Source organism: Dama dama, chromosome 9 (assembly GCF_033118175.1).
Source record: "Dama dama isolate Ldn47 chromosome 9, ASM3311817v1, whole genome shotgun sequence".
Taxonomy (NCBI): Eukaryota; Metazoa; Chordata; class Mammalia; order Artiodactyla; family Cervidae; genus Dama; species Dama dama.
In genome coordinates this window covers 69,831,409-69,852,454 of record NC_083689.1, presented here as the reverse complement: position 1 = coordinate 69,852,454, position 21,046 = coordinate 69,831,409, and the positions used below count along the sequence as shown (strand labels likewise).

Genomic DNA, 21,046 nt, shown 5'->3' with positions numbered 1-21,046 from the left:
ATCACCGACTCGATGGACATGGGTTTGAGTAAATTCCGGGAGTTGGTGATGGACAGGGAGGCCTGGCGTGCTGCGATTCATGGGGTCGCAAAGAGTTGGACACGACTGAGCGACTGAACTGAACTGAAGCACACCACAAAGTGTAACAGGCCTTAGGAGATATTTTCTCCTGGAACTGCTCTGTGCTTTCCACCATGTGTATCAATGTGAAAGGAGAACCCTGAAGAAAAACCTTAGGGAGTCTGTGCTTGGGTATCTATGTTGGAGATTCTTTGTAGACATATACACTATCCACTCTAGAAGTCATCCTGAAAGGCTGCTACCAGCTGGTGTTAGGCTGACTTTTGGCCCATCTCCTTTGCTATCACCTTGTGCCTTACCTTAAGAGGTAAACAGGGGTCTCTACTCTGGGGTCTGCCCTGAGGAGGGGAGAAAGAAAGAAGATAGTGGAGGAGAGAGGGATGAGAGAGATAACAATGGAAAAGTAGGAAAAGGAGAGAGAGAGGGGGGAGGGAGGAGGAGGAAGAAAGAAGGAATTAGAGAAAGAGGGAAGAGGAGGGAGGAAATGGGGGAGGCAGAGGGAGACCAAGGGAGGAGAGATAGGGAGGGAGAAGAGGGGTGAAGAGGGAGAAGAGAGGGGAGTTGGAAGAGAAGTAAAAAGTGGGGATGGCAGGGGAAGGTGGGGAAGGAGAGGAGAGAGAGACTGACTCTTCCTGAGTAACAGTCATGCATCCAATTCCAGCTTTATCAAAACAAAATCTCTCAAGTCAACCAAATCTCCCACTGCAAATAAATGGCAAATGATCAACAGGCTAAATAAGTTCCTTTTGAATGCGGGAATCTGGGAGCTGGAGGTCGGATTTATTTCCCTCCTGGAGGCAATTTTCACACATGCTGCTTAAATCATTGCTTACTGAAGCTGTTTATTTAATTATTTAGAATCGTGACTGCGGGCCAGATGTTAGAGAAGCCAGACCGCTGAGCCGGGCACCGACTGGAGAGCTTGTTGTTTATGGATTAGAGGCATGGCCACAGCAGCTCCTCCTAGGGGAGCTGGTCCAAGTCACCCACCGGCTGACTGCATCCCTCCAGACACCCACATCCTGCAGCGGGAGAGTGAGGCAGCCGCCCCCACCCCCGTCCCCGCCCCAGTGAGAGTCTGGGCACAAAGGCACCTGCCTCCCTGTGGCATGTTGATGAGTGGAGCTCCAGATGTTTCAGTCCCAGCTATCTATCAGGACATTCAGGCAACTGGCTTCTCAAAATGTCCATCTGTATACCTCTCTCTCAGCCCTGAAGCCAAACAAATGGCATCTTCTGTCTGGAAGTCTAACAATGCCATTCAGACATAGTCCCTTTCCCCCATCCGCTATGGCAGTGCACAGAGGATCCTGTTTACTGCTGTTCATAACCTACAGAGCGGGTAATACCACCCAACACATTATGTGACCATGAGACCCGTGTTCATCATTACAGTTGTTATTGTGAATAACCAATCCTTGTTTAAATTTCAGGACTATGCAGCTTAAACCCCACTGAGTGCTTTCCACGGCTGTTAGAAGCAGATCTGCTCTATTAAAAGGAACCACAGAAACATATTCGAGGTGGGGGGGGCGGGGACACAGCTGCATCTCGCAATGGAGCTAGGTTCAAAGTCAGCATGTACGGCAAATATGGCACCAATTCAAACTATCACTACAAATCCTTTTTACAATCCATAAAGTATGATGTGCATGGTTTTGTGTATGCTGTGCTATCTCCCAATTAATTCAACACAGCCAGCCTTTCCTGCGGCACTGGAGGAGAGAGCTTCCCCGTGGCTGAGCACCCGCTGAAGCAGCTGGCTGGTGTTGAGGGGCCATGCTACATGAAAAATTGTTTATTCTTCCTCCCTACCCCCTAAATGAGCATCATCAGATTTGCATAAGTTAAATGTGTGTATAGAATGAGCGTCTACCCTTGAGTAGCATCATGGAACACATGCTTTGTTCTCTTTTCTGAGGCTGTAAAATGTGTGAGCAGACGTTGCTTCTCAGATACATCACATGGTGCTTCATTCACCCTTCCATTCGATGCTTTCTGACTGCTTAGCCTGGACCAGGCACTGCTGAATTCTTTCTTTTCTTACCTGTTATCAGCTGAGTTAGTACTTTAGTCTGTTCATTGAGGATGTTCACTGTAACATTTCTGGCAGATTTGAAGTATAGGGCGTTACCCTGTAATAAGAAAATAAGAGAAACACATGAAAATAGAAGATGTCTTTTTTTTTTCCATTATAGGTTCTTATAAGATATTGAATAAAGTTCCCTGCACTATAGAATAGATCCTGTTTTTTATTTTATAGATGGTGACAAAAAATTTCTAAATAACTGTAATCCCAACTCTCCAAGGGCTGAACTGATCTTTGTTTTTCTTTTTTCTTTTTGCTGTTTAGTTGCTAAGTCATGTCTGACTCTTTGCAATCCCATGGACTATAACCCGCCAGGCTCTTCTGTCCATGGGATTTCCCAGGCAAGAATATTGGAGTGGGTTGCCATTCCCCTCTTCAGAAGATCTTCCCAACCCAGGGATAGAACCCATGTCCCCTGCCTGGCAGGCAGATTCTTTACCACTGAACCACCTGGGAAATAAAATTCTAACTGATGTATCTTTATTTGAAAATCCTAGTTGTTTAATCATCCCCACATATATGATAATTAATTGGCATTCAGCCAAAATGGATTTTCCCCAAAGAGACACACAGATAGACAGATATACTCAAAAGAGATTTCATATACACATACACCCCCAAATTTGTTCAATCCAGGACTACAAGAACACAGAGCTGTTTAGCTCTTGCTGTAGATGCTGGTTAGCTCTGATACATGGGATGATCAGGAATGATGACAGTTTCCTAATTTCACCCTGTCTAGTTGACCAGTTTCTCCAAAGGAATCATGCAGAGCCCTTAGTGGAGAGTAAATGCTTGTGTAAAACACACTAGGTCTACCCCTCCAGCAGGTCCACCAGCTGTGAGATTCCAGGTGCTCTGTGGGAGGATGGTGTGCTTTTTTGTAGAGATGTTTGCCACATGTGGACACACAACCCAGGAGATCCAGCATCTCCAAGAGGACCTCTGCCTCCCCTTTTTTCCTTTTCTTTACCCAGAGTTATTTTCTTCCAGGCATCCTCTACCTTCAATACATCTCCTTTTTTTCAAAAAGGGCACCTGATTCCTCTTCCACATGGTGGCAGACATTTCTGAAAATGACTCAGAACAAACACTGGCATGCTTGTTCTATAAAGGTCCTGGTAATACATATTTTAGGCTTTGTGGGGCATACTGTCTCTATGTTAACTACTCATATCTGCTGTTTTAGTGCAAACCAGACATAGAAAATATGTAGACAAATGGATACGGCTGTATTCCAATAAAACTTTCTTCATGGACAAAGACAATTGAATTTCATATAATTTTAAACAATATAATCTTACCATGTCATAAAACATCATTCTTCTCCCTCCTCCCCCTTTTAAAAATACTAAAAACTATCGATTCTTGGGTTGGGAAGATCCCTTGGAGAAGCAAATGGCAATCCGCTCCAGTATTCTTGCCTGGAAAATCCCATGGCAGGCTACGGCCCATGGGGTCACAAGGTGTCGGACACGACTGAGCGACTAAACCACTACCACCACCGAAAGCAATCTCAGTTCACTGGCTGTTTGAGAACAGGCAGACATAGGCCATAGTTTGTCAACCTTCAACTTAGTTGTTCTTCTTTGCGTGGAATAAACTAAAGCTATAAAACAAAGGATGAATCTCTGACAGAATATGTCAATAACCAGATAGTTGTTATTAGAAAAAAGAAAGTGGGTAGTCATCCTCATCTTTTCAAACCCTTGTTGCCACATGGCAACTGCCTGAAAATTCAGTAAAGCCACTGTGGATTGAGTCTCAAATACAGAGAAACCACTGTGCCATGAATTGTGAGGAAAATGAAGATGGGAAAGACCCCCCTCACCTTCAAGGTCTTATGTTCCAGTGGGGACAATGACACAGCACACACCCCTACAATACCAGGCAGGGGACGGCAAGGGTGATTAGAGAGCGCAAACTGTGTGCTGAGACTTTCCCGAAGGGTGAGCCTATTCCTGGCTTAAGGATGCACAGAGAGAAGCAAAGGGGGTAGTCATGCATGAGCTGAATTTCTCAAGATAGGATAGGATTTTCCCAAGTTGGAAGAAAAAACAAGAAAGATTATGGACTCTCTCATCTCTTTTGCCTTCTAAAACTGGTGATTCGTGGGCCCAGCCCAGTCCCTGGAGATGGTGAAGAGGCACGGCTGTGCTGACTGCAGCTCAGGTCGAGGTCTGAGTTGTTTTCACCAGAGGCGGAGGGTGTGTGGGAAGGCCACCACCAAGGCATTGTCCACACACTGATGGTTAGAGCCATGGGCCCTCTCACCCAAGGTTAACTGTTAAAATGGATGGACAACTCACTCAAGCCCTGAGGAACCAGCTAACCTTGAGTGAGGACTCTTGTCCTAGTGTTGAGGGGAGAGAGAACAGACATATCCAGGCAACCACTGATTCACTGACCTCCACCCTCCATTAATGGCTTGAAATTAAAATTTTGCCTGGTGAATAAAGAACATTATTTTTTGTTCTGTTTTTTAATTGGAACAGGGAAGAAGAAATACACTGAATCTAAAATTGGCATAGTTCTTTTTTCCCCTGTCCATTAGAAAACAAATATTAACCAAAAGTTGTTTATTTTTGCCATTGCTTCTGGCAGTGCTTAACTCTTCTACTGAAAACTTAAAAAGTAAGCTTTTTAAGTTCAAGCAATGTGAGAATTCAGAACTTGGAAACTGCAAGGGGGATATAGGTTTTTAGAAGTTAATGTACTAACTCTTCATATATTGAGCAACCTGATGTCAACAAAGGTTCATCTAGTCAAGGCTATGGTTTTTCCAGTGGTCATGTATGGATGTGAGAGTTGGACTATAAAGTTGAGCACCGAAAAATGGATGCTTTTGAACTGTGGTGTTGGAGAAGACTCTTGAGAGTCCCTTGGACTGCAAGGAGATCCAACCAGTTCATCCTAAAGGAGATCAGTGCTGGGTATTCATTGTAAGGACTGATGTTGAAGCTGAAACTCCAATACTTTGGCCACCTGATGCGATGAACTGACTCATTTGAAAAGACCCTGGTGCTGGGAAGGATTGAGGGCAGGAGGAGAAGGGGATGACAGAGGATGAGATGGTTGGATGGCATCACCGGCTCAATGGACATGGGTTTGGGTGGACTCCGGGAGTTGGTGATGGACAGGGAGGCCTGGCGTGCTGCAGTTCATGGGGTCTCAAAGAGTCGGACATGACTGAGCAACTGAACTGAACTGAAACTGCAGAGAGAGGGGTGACCCGGAATCAGAGACCTGGATAAACTCCACAGTCACTGACCAGTGTGTGATTGTGAGCAACTCAATTGCCCTGTGGTTCATTCTCTGCAGCGCTGATAGCAGCAACAGCAGCGGGGGCTGACATAACTGAGCCCTCTCTATGAGCCAAGCACACAGTAGAAGCCCCGGAGTCAAGCTACCTAGTTTCCAATCTCTACTACATTCCAGTTGGCTGACCGAGCGAGTTAAGCCTTCTAAGTCTCAAGTTTCTTGATATGTGATATTGCACATATTATTATTAAGTTATTAAAATACACATCTGATTACAATGATTAAATTCTATATGTAATAACCTTCTATGTTCCAGGCACACAGTAAGTCCCCTCTAGTTGGTAGGGTTGGCAGACAGGGTGGACAGGGCAGGTCAGTGACAGAGGCAGGAGGAGGAGGGGGTTGGGGGAAGAAGAAAGAATGGAGGGCGGGGAAGATGACCTTTCTTTGTATATCCTCATCCTTACAATCCACCTGTGAACTAAGCTCTGGGTATCTTCTACATCCACAATTCTGTTTCCAGATTTCAAAGGATCTCCCTATAGTTGTAGGTTTTTCACTATTATCTTTCAAATGCCAGTATTTTCAAATGTACCTGCCTGTCCTTAATATTCACAAAATTCTATTAAGGAGGAAAAAAAAAAATCTCCTAACAGCTTTGATCAAAGTTTAGAGTGAGAGATAAAATACAGCCAGCCATTCCCTTTCATTGCTATGTCAAAATATAATACCTTAGCATTAATTGATCTGTTGTGCTAACATGCTGGCAAACAGTCTTTGTTACATCAGGATTTAAACAAAAAGCCTCATTCTAGCCTGGGACATCTTGCTGTGATCCTCCCAAATACCTGATAACAGAAAGGTTGCTGGGAAAACAGCAGGAACCACCAGCTAACAAACTCTGAAGTGCCTCCCCTGACAGCTGGGTCAGTGCCATTGTATTTGTTCTCTGGCTTGGCTGACTGAGGTTAAACCAGGGAAAAGCAGCCAAGGAAAGCACCCCTGGGGTCTCTGTGGTATCAGAATGAGTACGGGAAACACTTCCATGTCTGAGGAGATACTAAATGTGCCCACTCAGCAGCTTCTATTTCCTGTCTCCCTCCCACTCCCCACTGTAGCCCCTGGGCCTGGGTAGGTTAATTTCTGCTGCAGGACAGTCTGCTCTGAGGCCAGTGAATTTCCCTAACTAACCTCAAGGCAACCATCCAAGGACAAGGGGACTGTGGGCGACCAGGGGGGGCTTAGCCTCGCCTACTGGAAAGGAGTCCGGCAGACCCAAAACTGCTGTGGATTATCAGAGATCTGGACCGGGGCAAGTCAGTCAGGGGCCAATCAGCCCAGATTCTCCTGGACACAGGCTGAGGCTGTGTGGGACATGAGGAAGAAGGCACTTAAAATTTCCCCTACTTCGGGACAGCAGGACAGTCCACATCAGGGCTCTGCTCCAACAACTAAAGCCTGTAGCGTTTGGATGGATAAGAACCCCCATTAATTTGCTTCTCTAGAGTACAACAAGCAGAACAGAATCACACCTTTTCTTGATGATTCAGGACCACTCAATAAACATTATTTGTCCCACAATGTTTTCCAGGGGTTACTGTATGCAGGTGGCTATTTGAACATTATTATCTGTTCTTATATGAAGACAGTCTATATAAACATCAAATACTCCAAAGCTTATATTGAAGAGCAGTGGTTCACATCTCTTACCATCACAAGAGCTTTCAATTTGCCAGGATTCTCCTTCAGGTACTTCCCTCCCTGTGGCCCAAAATACACTCTGTGCTCTCTCTTGATTGATTGATTTTAGATATTAACCACTGAATTTCTGCAATGGTATGGACTCTTGCATACAACTTTGGTCAAATCAATATTCAGAATCTACATTATTAAGGTTATGTGTATATTGTCCACAGCTAAACGAAGTCAAACTCTTTAATTACATTTCCTTTTCCTTTCTTGCCCACTATTTTTTTCTTTTCATAGAATAGGTAAATGCTTCATGTAAAAAGTGCCTTTTTTCCCCTCCTAATGTTGAATCCTTTTTCTGAGGTTCTATTTTCTAGGAAATAACCTCAGCTTTAAAGTTCCAATATTTCTGCTGATTAAAAAAAAAAAAAAATTCTACTACCATACCTGTAATTTTCAAAAGCTTTTTCTTATTCTTTGAACCTTCCTTTTATACCATCCCTTCTTTGTTTGATTGACACATTATCCTCTCTTTGGGGCTTCCCTGGTGGCTCAGATGGTAAAGAATTTGCCTGCAATGCAGGAGACCTGAGTTCGATCCCTGGGTTGGGAGCATTCCCTGGAGAAGGGAATACCGGCCTCCCACTCCAATATTCTTGCCTGGAGAATTCCATGAACAGAGGAACCTGGCCAGCTACAGCCCATAGGGTCACAAAGAGTTGGACACTGACTGACTGACTAACACTTTCATTCTCTCTTACAGGGGAATAAAAAAGCTCTTTGGAAGCTCTGTGTTTCTGGAAGGGTAAACCCTGCCATAGTGTACTGTAGTGGGGAATTGGCTAATTCAGTGGAGAACCTCCAAATGTCAGTATCTGTGGGCAGTCAGTACCTGTGGGCTAATTTCATCAAAGAGGGATTCTCTAAATTCCTGCCAGGCAGGTGGTAGATGTAACCTTAGAAATCAGTTCTGATGGTGGAGGGGGAGAGGGCTGGATATGTTGCTATTCATTGGACAGACTTTCCTTCAAACCTGTTTTCAGTGCTTCATTCTATGTCTAACAACCAGAGACTAGAGTTATTCTGGTTTAACTTTTATTTTTATTTGAAACATAGTAAATTTACAATGTTGTGTTAATTTCTGGCATATAGCAAAGTGATCCAGTTTTCTATATGTATATTCTTTCCATTATAGTTTATTCAAAATATTGAATATGATTTCCTGTGCTATACAGTAGGACCTTGTTGTTTATTATATATATATATAGTATGTATCTGCTAATCTCAAACTCCTAATTTATCCCTCCTTTCGTTCCCCTTTGGTAACCACAAGTTTTGTTTTTTTCCTATGTCTGGAAGTCTGTTTCTGTTTCATAAATAAGCTAATTTGCATCATATTTTAGATTTCACATATAAGGGATATCGTATGGCATGTATTTGTCTTTTGCTGACTTACTTCATTTAGTATGATAATCTCTAGGTCCATCCATGTTGCTACAGATGGCATTATTTCATTATTTAAATGACTGAGTAGTATTCCATTGTGTATGTGTACCACATCTTCTTTATCCATTCATCTGTCCACAAACATTTAGGTTGCTTCCATGTCTTGGCTTTGTGAATAGTGCTGCTATGAACATTGGGGTGCATGTATCATTTGAACTGGAGTTTTTCTTTGTAGGCAGCATATTGTTATACAATCTGCCACTCTATGTCTTTTGATTGGAGCACCTAGTCCATTGACATTTAAGGTAATTATTGAGAGGTATGTATTTAATGCCATTTTAAATCCTGTTTTCTAGTCGATTTTGTATTTTTTCTTTGTTCCTTTCTTTCTGTTTTTCCTTTTGTGGCTTGATGGTTTTCTTTTGGATTATGCTTGAGTTCTCTTCCTTTTGGTTTTTGTAAACCCACTGAATGTTTCCTCATTTGTGATTACCCTGTTTTTCAAGTATGCTAAATCATTATTATATTTACTTGCTTTAGACTAGTGATCATCAGTTCAGTTCAGTTCAGTCGCTCAGTCGTGTCTGACTCTTTGCGACCCCATGAATCACAGCACGCCAGGCCTCCCTGTCCATCACCAACTCCATCACATGAGTTTACTCAAACTCATGTCCATCGAGTCAATGGTGCCATCCAGCCATCTCATTCTCTGTCGTCCCCTTCTCCTCCTGCCCCCAATCCCTCCCAGCATCAGGGTCTTTTCCAATGAGTCAAATCTTCGCATGAGGTGGCCAAAGTATTGGAGTTTAAGCTTTAACATCAGTCCTTCCAATGAACACCCAGGACTGATCTACTTTAGGATGGATTGGTTGCATCTCCTTGCAGTCCAAGAGACTCTCAAGAGTCTTCTCCAACACCACAGCTCAAAAGCATCAATTCTTCGGTGCTCAGCTTTCTTCACAGTCCAACTCTCACATCCATACATGACCACTGGAAAAACCATAGCCTTGACCAGACGGACCTTTGTTGGCAAAGTAATGTCTCTGCTTTTTAATATGCTGTCTAGGTTGGTCATAACTTTCCTTCCAAGGAGTAAGCGTCTTTTAATTTCATGGCTGCAAGCACCATCTGCAGTGATTTTGGAGCCCCCCAGAATAAAGTCTCTCACTATTCCCAGTTTCCCCATCTATTTCCCATGAAGTGATGGGACCAGATGCCATGATCTTAGTTTTCTGAATGTTGAGCTTTAAGCCAACTTTTTCACTCTCCTCTTTCGCTTTCATCAAGAGGCTTTTTAGTTCCTCTTCACTTTCTGCCATAAGGGTGGTGTCATCTGCATATCTGAGGTTATTGATATTTCTCCCGGCAATCTTGATTCCATCTTGTGCTTCTTCCAGCCCAGCGTTTCTCATGATGTACTCTGCATATAAATTAAATAAGCAGGGTGACAATATACAGCCTTGACGTACTCCTTTTCCTATTTGGAGCCAGTCTGGAGTTTGTTCCATGTCCAGTTCTAACTGTTGCTTCCTGACCTGCATACAGGTTTCTCAAGAGGTGGGTCAGGTGGTCTGGTATTCCCATTTCTTTCAGAATTTTCCACAGTTTATTGTGATCCACACAGTCAAGGGCTTTGGCATAGTCAATAAAGCAGAAATAGATGTTTTTCTGGAACTCTCTTGCTTTTTTGATGATCCAGCAGATGTTGGCAATTTGATCTCTGGTTCCTCTGCCTTTCCTAAAACCAGCTTGAACATCTGGAAGTTTATGGGTGGTCATATAGGTGCAAACAAATTCTAAAAAAAAAAAAAAAATCTTCATTTTCTTACTCCCCTCCCCAACATTTTATGATTTTGATCTCCGCATTTACAACTTCATATTTATCCTTTTGCTGTTCATTGCAGTTATCATCACTTTCACACACACAAAAATTTAATCTATGTACTGGCTTAAGTGGTTTATTTTCCAATTGTGCTTTTTCTCTTTCCTATATATTCTTGCCTCTTTTCTATTTAGAGAAGACTTTAAATCCTTCTGGATGGCTTTACATTCTAGATAACAATCCTGCTATCTTCTGCTAGGCTGGAGAGGTTACTTCCTAGCTGGGTCAGTTGAGGATGGGATCTGGGTATAGATGCTGAGTTCAGTTGGTCTTTATGCAGATTTTCCAACCAGTGCCTTTTTTCAGCCTCACTTCAGAGTGCATCATGACTACTGTGGACTCTGGGCACTGCACCTCAAGTGCTTTGTGGAAAAGTAACCCTGTTCTACTGATTCTGGACAGTGACTCTCAAGTCTTCAGGGATATCTAGCTCCTGAGACTTTCCGGGCTCTGTATCATGGATCCTCTTCCTTGATTTATTTATTTTCTTTCACCGCATGATTGTAGAGTCCCACTCTGCCTGGTCAGCCCTGTCTCACTGACTGTCTATCATCCCTTTCCATCATTTTTCTTTCTCTCTCTGTGACAATGTAAGCTTACTCCTTTTTAGTTTTGTCCTCTTACTGTCTTTTCTGAGTGAGGTTTCTGAATAAGCAGAGGTTTATCATTTCTCACTGCTATAAGTCTATCTCTAGGGCCACTTCTTACTTCTGCTTTCTTAAGTGGAAAAAGCAGGTTAAACTGTGTAAGTCAAGAGCAAATGGTGTCTAGTCCAGGACCCAAGAACTTCTCTTAAGCATCTTATGTATACTGAGTGTTTAGAACATATTATATACTATCCTTGGCCCTGGACAACAGGAAGGGAGAAGCTCATTGTCCATCAGGAAATGAAAAATAACCATGACAATAATATAGTATCCCTTCCATTGAGATCTATGCTGTCCAGGTATGAAGGGCATAGATTTTAATACATGCTTTTGATGCCAGTTGCATCAACACAGTCTGTTCTGAAGTTATTTATCTTCATAATCCTACCTGGTAGTGTGTTTTCTTTGCTCTTTGAGGAACTAACAATCCGATCTGGGAATGCAGATAAACAGAGAAAAGCCCAAGAAAGCACATAAAGAATTTCCACATTCAGGGCAGGTTTTCAACTCTCAGTGGGAATGAGGTTCAGCGAAGGAAGGGATCAGTGTGGCTGGCATCCTGCAGCATCTTCCCAGAGGAGAACTGGGCTGGCTTCTGCCTTATCTGCCTAACAAAATGGCACAGCAGTTTCCAATAACAGAGCTTCTACTTAATGTTGACTTAGAACACAGGGGAGCCTGGTCTGTGGAGTAACGGTTCTGAGTGCAAGCTCTGGAGTCAGATTTGCACTTGAATCCTAACTCTTTTATTAACTGTGTGGCATTGGGTAAATCCTTTTGGAGACTCACTTTTTATATTTAGGAAATGAAGTTAAAGGCTACCTAATGCTGTTGATATGAGGATTAAAAAAGACAGTATGTGTCAAGGGCCTAGCACAGCAGCTATGAAAATGGTATGTAAACTATAACAAAGAAACAGACAAAACCTACAGAAGGAAGTTTTCTTAGAAAACAGCCTATTTAAGGACAGGGGCAAGAAATATGAAAGATGAGCCTGGAACATCTTACAGGGTCAGAAGGAAGGAAGTGCTCAAAAACAAGCAAACAAAACCCAGAAAAACACCCCACAATTATGGGGGACCATGTCAAAGGAACACAGGAGACAGACCGAAAAAGCTCCCAATTGCCAAGTTGTGAAGCCCAATGTGAACAACAAAATAAACATTGCAGCATTTAGTTATTACCCAAGGCATAAAAAAAATAAATACCCATGAGTCCAGTTCTGATATAAATACATGATTAAAGAGATAAATGGGGAGGAAAAATACAACTCTCCTATGTAGAAGAATTCCAAACATTTTTCCAAACATAATTCTCTGCTCTTTAAAGATAGATACATTTAGTGACTTCCTTTAGAAAAGCACAGCATGGAAGATGGACAGAAATGTCACATAGGAGAAATCTGACAAACACCATTTCATCCAGGGGATCAAGGTCAACTTCAGCAGTGGTAAGTCATGTTGATATGAGGGATACTTTACCTCGGGATACTTTCCAAATAGGAAAAGTATTTGGAAAGGGATACTTTCCAAATAGGAAAAGGAGTACATCAGGGTGTATATTGTCACCCTGCTTATTTAACTTATATGCAGAGTACACCATGAGAAATGCTGGGCTGGAGGAAGTACAAGCTGGAATCAAGATTGCCAGAAATATCAATAACCTCAGATATGCAGATGACACCACGCTTATGGCAGAAAGTGAAGAAGAACTGAAGAGCCTCTTGATGAAAGTGAAAGAGGAGAGTGAAATAGCTGGCTTAAAGCTCAACATTCAGAAAACTAAGGTCATGGCATCCAGTCCCATTGAAGTGAAGTGAAGTCGCTGAGTCGTGTCCGACTCTTTGCGACCCTGCGGACTGTAGCCTACCAGGCTCCTCCGTCCATGGGGTTCTCCAGGCAAGAATACTTGGGTTACCATTTCCTTCTCCAGGGGATCTTCCCAACCCAGGGATTGAACCCAGGTCTCCTGCATTGGAGGCAGACGCTTTAACCTCTGAGCCACCAGGGAAGCCCAATTATTTCATGGCAAATAGATGGGGAAACAGTGGAAACAGTGTCAGACTTTATTTTTTTGGGCTCCAAAATCACTGCAGATGGTGATTGCAGCCATGAAATTAAAAGACACTTACTCCTTGGAAGGAAAGTTATGACCAACCTAGACAGCATATTAAAAAGCAGAGACATTACTTTGTCCACAAAGGCCCATCTAGCCAAGGCTATGGTTTTTCCAGTGATCAAGTATGGATGTGAGAGTTGGACTATAAAGAAAAATGAGCACTGAAGAATTGATGCTTTTGAACTGTGGTATTGGAGAAGACTTTTGAGAGTCCCTTGGACTGCAAGGAGATCCAACCAGTCCATCCTAAAGGAGATCAGTCCTGGGTGTTCAATGGAAGGACTGATGCTGAAGCTGAAACTTCAATACTTTGGCCACCTCATGTGAAGACTTGACTCATTGGAAAAGACCCTGGTTCTGGGAAAGTTTGAGGGCGGGAGGAGAAGGGGACAACAGAGGATGAGATGACTGGATGGCATCACCGACTCAATGGACATGGGTTTAGGCAGACTCCGGCAGTTGATGATGGACAAGGAGGCCTGACGTGCTGTGGTTCATGGAGTCACAAAGAGTCAGACACGACTGAGTGACTGAACTGAACTGAAGATACCTAGGTAGTCTTCCTCTTCAAAACCCATTCCCCTCATCTCATCATGAGAAAAACATCAGACAAATCTTAATTGAGGATCATTTTGTAAACACCTGAGCAGTACTCCTCAAAATGGTAAGGGCACTGAAACCAAGGAAAGTCTGAGAAACTGCCATAGCCATATATAACCTAAAGAAGCATGACAAACAGAATGTGGTATCCTGGATGAGAACCTTGGATATGAACAGGACATTACATAAAAACAAAGGAAATCTGAAAAAATGATTTATTTTAATCTAGTAACAGTGTATCAATATTGGTTCATTAACTGTGACAAAAGTACCATACTAATGTTAAACACTAGTAATGGGGGAGATTGGCTATGGGGTATATAAGAATGCTCTGCACAATCTTAACAGCCTTTCTGTACATATAAAATTATTAAAAAATTTAAGTGGTCTTTTGGAATGCTGTATTAGGCTGCCAAATTCCAAGACCCAGAACTTTAGGAAGAGACCTTGGAAGGGCACTCATCTCTGAGAAGGCAGGATGCTTAACACATTATGGACATGTGATTTTACTCTGAAGTAGATCCTGTTATTAGAAAATTCTCCCCTAAACAAATTTATGTCCACAGGATTTTATCTTTGACAATATTAGAATAAACAATAGTGGAGGTGTCTCTCACAGCCAATTTTCTACCCAGGGCTCTTTACACACACTCTCTCTTTTTTTAAAATTTACATTTCTTTTGTCTTTGTGAAGTGAAAATCGCTTAGTCATGGCCAACTCTTTGCAACCCCATGGACTATAGAGTCCATGGAATTCTCTAGGCCAGAATACTGGAGTGGGTAGCCTTTCCCTTCTCCAGGGGATCTTCCCAACTCAGGGAGCAAACATAGGTCTCCCATATTGCAGGTGGATTCTTTACCAGCTGAGCCACAAGGGAAGCCCTTTTGTCTTTATAAGCTCTCATTCTCCCCCGGTCACATTACAGAACACAGGGTGGTCAGAAGTCGCCAGCTTCTTCTGTGGTAGGAATCACAATGTATCGGCTATTCTGATCAATGTTCACTAAATAATACTTTAAAAAAAAATTGAAGTATAGTTGACTTACAATGTTCTATTAATTTCTGCTATATAACAAAATGATTCAGGAATACATATACCTGCATTCTTTTTTATATTTTTTCCATTGTGATTTATCACAGGATATTGAATATAGTTCCCTATGCTATACAGTAGGACCATGTTTTTTGTTTATCCATTCTATATATATGTTTCCATCTGTTAATCCTAAACTACCAATCCACCATCCCCCCACTCCCTTGGCAACCGCAAGGGAGTTTCCTATGTCTGAATGTATTTTTAATAAATACTAACACTTGATCTGACTCGAACAAGCAAACTGACACAAACTTAGATTTGCCATTAAAATCATACCAAAAGGTAGCTTGTAAGTATAACTTCAGCAAGCATCAAATGTTTTCATTATCATTAATATTTTAAGTAGGATGTTTTAGTTATCTTTGAGTTGACCCTTATGAACTGTAGCCTACCAGCTCCTCTGTCCATGGAATTTCCCAGGCAACAATACTGGAGTAGGTTGCCATTTCCTTCTCCAGGGGATCTTCCCAACCCAAGGATGTAACCCAGGTCTCCTGCATTGCAGGTGGATTCTTAATCAACTGAGCTACCAGGGAAGCCCTTTAAAAACATGACAAATATGGAGGAACAATATTATTGTATGGCCATTTCTTGGAATATCTTTTTATAATGATGCTTTTGTGGATTTCTATTGTTTTGAAAACGTTTTCCAATCATGAATAATGAAGCTACACTGTGAAGCACTTACTCACACTAAGCTGGGAGCTGGTCCAGTTTTTCCATCACCACATTCCTGTTCAGATACTCTCCATGATGTGCCCAAATTTGGGTGCATTTAGGTCTCTCTGGATATGTAAGTAAATTGAACTGCTCTGTTCGACAATTCTTTTGAGGTGTCACGTTAGCATGTCAAAACTGGAAGTGGACTGCCAGCTTTCCCAGTGCTTGTTACATTCCTGGCATCCATCAGGCTTTCAATAAATATTTGCTGAATAACTGAATGCTCAGATCAAATTAAAAGTCAACAGAGACTGAGAGTTGTCAACAAAAGAAGCAATTAAATGAAGGTTGACATCAGCTGTCAGAGTTTTCAAAAGGCAAGCCAATAAGCATGGCTGATGTGATAAACACAGGAAACAGAGGGGTGGGAGGAGGCAGTATAGACCTGTAATCAACAAGGACTTGTTCACCACCTACTGGAGTGCAAGGAAGCTCATGCAGTACAAATGAGTGCTGAATGTTGAGACTCTAGATGACAGGGAGAAGCAGAGGCGTGCATTGTTACCCTCAATTTTTGTTGACATAAAGGTTAAATTGTGCCTGTGATTTTTCCTGGGCTTGTAGCATCCTTCTGGCATATGGTATGGAATATAGCTTCTTTTAATCAGCATTTGTTCGTTTCATGAACATTTCAAAGGTTATCTTCTAGACATAAAGCACTGTGCCAAGTTCTGAGCATAGTACTGCTCTCCTGGAGTTTACAACCCCTAGTGGTGAGGATTGACATGAAATGAAAAGTTCTTTCAGTGATTATGTAATTGCAATTGCAACGAGTACAATAACCAGCAAGTAGAAGTTGAAATGAACACACATGCAAGAGAAACCTACCCTAATCTGGGCAGTCAGTGAAGGCCTTCCTAAGGGAGAGATCATAGGAGTGAATGGGAATTAGTTAGCTAAACCCGATGAGAGAAAGAACTTTCCAAAGAGTGATAGACAGGTGTGCTGGCCCTTAGGCAGGAGGGAGCTTGGCATTTTTAAGGGACAGAGAGAAAGGTCAACATGGAAGGAGATTAAAGATCAAGGGAGAGAGGGAAACATGTCCCCCAAGTCTGCCATCGGCTTTGCTAACTCTGTCCATGCTGTCCTCTGACCAATAGGGATGTTTGATTGTGATGTAAGAAAACTCATTTGTTTTTCCTTAAGGATGGTTCTTTGGGGTTTTACAAATAAATCTTTTCCAGCCTTAGTTCTTTTTCTATACAGTAAGTCCTCTACATAAGAATCTTCAAGCTGTAAACTTTCAAAGAAATGAATGTGAGTTTGCCTGTCCAAATATGTAAGGCAAGAGTGAAACTGCAGCTTGCCCTCCATCTTCCATTACTGACGATCCTTCTGCTCTACTATCTCCCACCTCCTCTGTCTCCTCCAGTCAATAATTCTTCTTGCCTGTTCACTCGATGCTAACCCCTGTATGCCAGTTGTTGTACTGTATTACTGTACTTGTCAAGGAACTATACTGCAAGACTAAAAATGTTTTATTTTTTGTGTTTGTTTTTTATTTCATATGTTTTACATGTGTGAAAAGTATTATGAACCTAGTACATACTATATAGCTGATTGTGTTAGTTGGGTACCTAGGCTAACTTTGTTGGACTTGTGAATGTGTTCCCAGAACAGAATTTGTTCGTATATAGGGGAAATATTGGATTCTACTCTATCTACATTTGGGTTTCATCTCTCATACTAAGTCCTCATTGCCCGTGGAATCCTCTTTGGTAAATACTTGAGGTGGGAATTCAAATGGAAGCCATTTTCCTTAACACTATCTACCAATAGATTATTTTCCCTTTTAATAGGTGGTACTGTCTTTATCCCAAATATACATAAGTCTGTGCCAGAACCTACTAGTTTATTTTATTGTCTGTCTCTTTGGGCATCTATACCATATTCTTCTATTTCTATGGTTTATGGTACATCTAAATATCTGATAGATCTGTCTTCCCTTTTTACTCTTAGATGCCACTTAAATGATACTAGACTTTCTCCAGAAGTGGGAAGTCATCAATGGATTTTAAGCAAGGGAGTGACGTGAGCCTCTTTTCACCTTAACCTCTGGTCATTCTGGCTACCCTGTGAGGATTGACGTGAGAGACCAGGTGGGAAACTACTGTAGTCGTCCAGGTGGGAGAAGATGGGAGTGGGGATAGGGAAGATGAGCAGAGAGGCTAAACATGTATTTCAGAATTCATAAGTGTCTGGGCTTGGGAATGAGGAAGGGGCACAGTCCAGGATGGCTCTTATGTTTCTGGGCAATTGGAGAGGTAGTAGGCCATTCACTGACCCAGAGAACAGTGTGGAAGAGAGAGAATACTTGAAGGGAGAGTTTGGCAGGTGGAAGGTCGAGGACTTAAGAATTCAGGCTGGGGCACAGTAAGTATGAATTGCTTCAGGGTCTGGTAAATTGAGGTGCAAAGTTGCCATTTCTTTCAACTCTACATTCTACCTTTAAGTTCCACTGTACATCCACAATGAATACTAAAAGCTCCTTTAGAAAAATGTTCACAATTAAACTATCTCAACTGACAAAACTCACACAGAAATCTGTGCACTTTCACGTTGATTCTTTCTGGCAGCTTAAATTTTGCTTTCTACTCTCTCTAGAAATCATCACTTGGGATCCTATGAGAGGGCAGACATATAATAATGCAATCATTAACTTAAAGGTAACATCTCAAGTCAAATTTCTCATAGTTTGAAGGTTACAAAGAACTGAAAGAGACTTCTTAGGAAGATAAAAGGCAGCGGTTCTTCCAGTCTGGTGTGGCGGTATGCATGTGAGTGTGTCCAGAAGATGATGGAGGGGAGGGTTTCTAATGATATATACAATAAACAAGTCAGCAGGAGACATATAATTATGAGTTAATTTAAATTTGCTTGTCAAGGTTCCTGAAATGTAGCTATCTCCATAAACTGAAGTCACCCGGTTGAGTCTAACTCTTTGTGACCCCATGGACTGTAGCCCCCCAGGCTCCTCCGTCCATGGGATTTACCAGGCAAAAATACTGGAGTCGGTTGCCATTTCCTTCTCCAGCAGATCTTCCCGACCCAGGGAACAAACTCAGGTCTCCTGTGTTGCAGGCAGACTCTTTACCATCTGAGTCACCAGCTACCTCCATAGGAGAAAAGAAAATGCTGGTGATTTTCTTCTATGGGGGGTAACGTCAGATCTGAGGGTTAAATGGGATACCTTGGCTGAGAATGACTTCTTGCACATTCCAATCAAAGAGTCCAAAGGGACATATTGTAACCTGGATTCAATTCTGAGAGGGTGCAGCTATTGCAGAGACTGTTTTGGGCATACAGAAAGAAACAGATGTGTTATACCTGCTTGACTGGGGATACCAAGGTCAGTCTTGGTTACCCTTCTAGTTGCCCAACATAGTGCTAGAAACTGTAACAGCAGTGTAAGAGGCCACCTAGAGCTTGTGCTGTATTTGGAAAGAAAACCTTAAAATTTAAGCAAGACTCCAAAACCAGTGTGACATTGGAGACAGACTGAAGGGTCACCTGACGATGTCCAATTCACTCTCCTACACATCATTTCAGGTGACTGTTTCATCTTTACAGCATATATCGTGATGCCAGCTTCAGTAACTGACTGAACCTTCTTTTGGCATTTCCTAGTATTTTGCAGAAAACTTTTCCATAATATGTGAGTAGCCATTCTTCAAAATAAAATAAAAATCTGCACAAAAAGATTTTGTAGGGGTGGGAAAGTTCAGTAAATTCAATGCTACTTCTAACTTCTAGCTGCATAATACTTGTTAGTCTATGATCAGCTCTGAGAAGTCCCACATCAACATAATTTGTTTAGCTTTGTGTACCCAGGAGTTCTAAAATCTACTTAATCTTATAATTTTATTTTTCTGAAACTGCATGTTGACAGAAAACATGGGAGGACCCATGTGGGGAATGGTACATTACTGGTTGCTTTAAATGACTTAAGTATCTCCGGCTTTATTTCTTTAAAAACCAACAAAGGACTTTTTAGCAGAGAAGCTGACACATGGCAGACTCTCACTAATGCCTACTGGACTGATTCATGTTTGTAGTCCTAGTGAGCAGGTGTTATAGACATTTTATAGATAAGAAGTCTGAGGTTCGGTATGGAGTGCGACTTGCCCAGGCCTGCATGCTGGTAAATGACAGAGAGAGAGAACTTGGGACTCTAGACATGAGCACTTTCCCCCAGTCCTACTGCTGTGGGACATATAACCTGAACAGAAAGAGTAGGAGCTGTGATGAAGGGAAGAGTTTGGTATCAGCTAGCATAGTTAGGGCAGTCTTCACAGAGCGGGAGGGAGACATGACCAGGGTTCTGAGAAAGCCAATAAATAGTGAAATCCCTCGGTACTGGGAGGCAGCACAATCTTTTCTCCATGAGGTCAAACTGATTTCAGTATTATAGCATTAAAACTCAATAGGCATCAAGATAAAGATAAGCTTTACTCATGGAAGTTTGTTTTTCCTAATACAGAAAGCAACAGATAAAAACTCTTTCACTCCTGTTCTTTGCTACAGAAACTTCAGGGGCCAAGCTCGCCTAGCTTTGGGGCATATTTGCAAACAGGGCTCTTCCTTGCAGTGACCCATGAGCACCCACAGACTTCGGAGCACCAGTCTGGCTGTGTGGTAGCCCCCGCACATTCCTCAGCTCAGTTTGTATGCTTTCCTCCCTCCATCAATGAGGCCTTTAGCTCTGGATCTTGACCTTTCAGAGAATGGCGCGTGGCCTGCGAGGGAGGCAGAAAGCATCTCTGAGGAACAATCTGGGTCAAGATGATATGAGCTTTGCAGACAGAAGCAGGCGCAGGTGGAGGCTGGCGTTGCTGACACGGAGAGAGAGGCAGTTGCTGCTTAGGCCCAGTTTATGGCGTGGGAGCGTTGCAATGTGATTTGTTTTGCAAGATATATGCCCAGCCCAATGCTAAGGGACACAATAGAGACTTTGCCTCTTAACGAACCAGTACTAGTGATACAGAAACAATCCAACCAGCCCCTAACCCTGGGTCACGCAAGCCTTTCCTTGTGCTGTGTTGCTGTGGTTGTGTTGGGCTTTGGAGCCATGCAGCCCTGTGCTGAGACCCAGCTTGGACATCTCTGAGTTAGGGGCCCTAGACCACCCAGTCTGGGTTTTCTTTCTTGGAAAATGGGGCTAATTATGTGTGAAGTGGAGATGTTAACTGTAACTCCCTTACAGAACTGGAAGGATTAACTAAAATAGCACAGCTAAGGAATTTAGCGTCATGTTTGTACCTTTAAATGTATGTATATATATTTAAAAGAGTATTAGGTCACTGATGTTGACAGTTGAAAGCTCTGTCAGCCCCAATACACTGGCAGAGTTATGAGGACATGAAACATTTCTGCTTGTCCATGGTGGTTAAGAGCCTAACTTTAGGCAGATGAGCTGA

The 21,046-nt window shown here is 42.3% G+C and overlaps 1 protein-coding gene and 1 non-coding gene across 5 annotated transcripts in view; both read right to left on the bottom strand.

Annotated features, from left to right (window-relative positions):
* SGCD (sarcoglycan delta) overlaps positions 1–21,046 on the bottom strand; it is a 660,276-nt gene that overhangs the window by 168,876 nt on the left and 470,354 nt on the right. For all 4 annotated transcript variants that reach the window (XM_061151820.1, XM_061151819.1, XM_061151818.1 and 1 more), the window contains one exon: positions 2,129–2,216. In XM_061151820.1, coding sequence (XP_061007803.1) covers positions 2,129–2,216 — 88 coding nt within the window. The remainder of the gene's footprint in view (positions 1–2,128; positions 2,217–21,046) is intronic.
* TRNAW-CCA (transfer RNA tryptophan (anticodon CCA)) lies at positions 13,034–13,105 on the bottom strand. The gene has a single exon. It is a non-coding gene; the product is annotated as a tRNA-Trp (tRNA).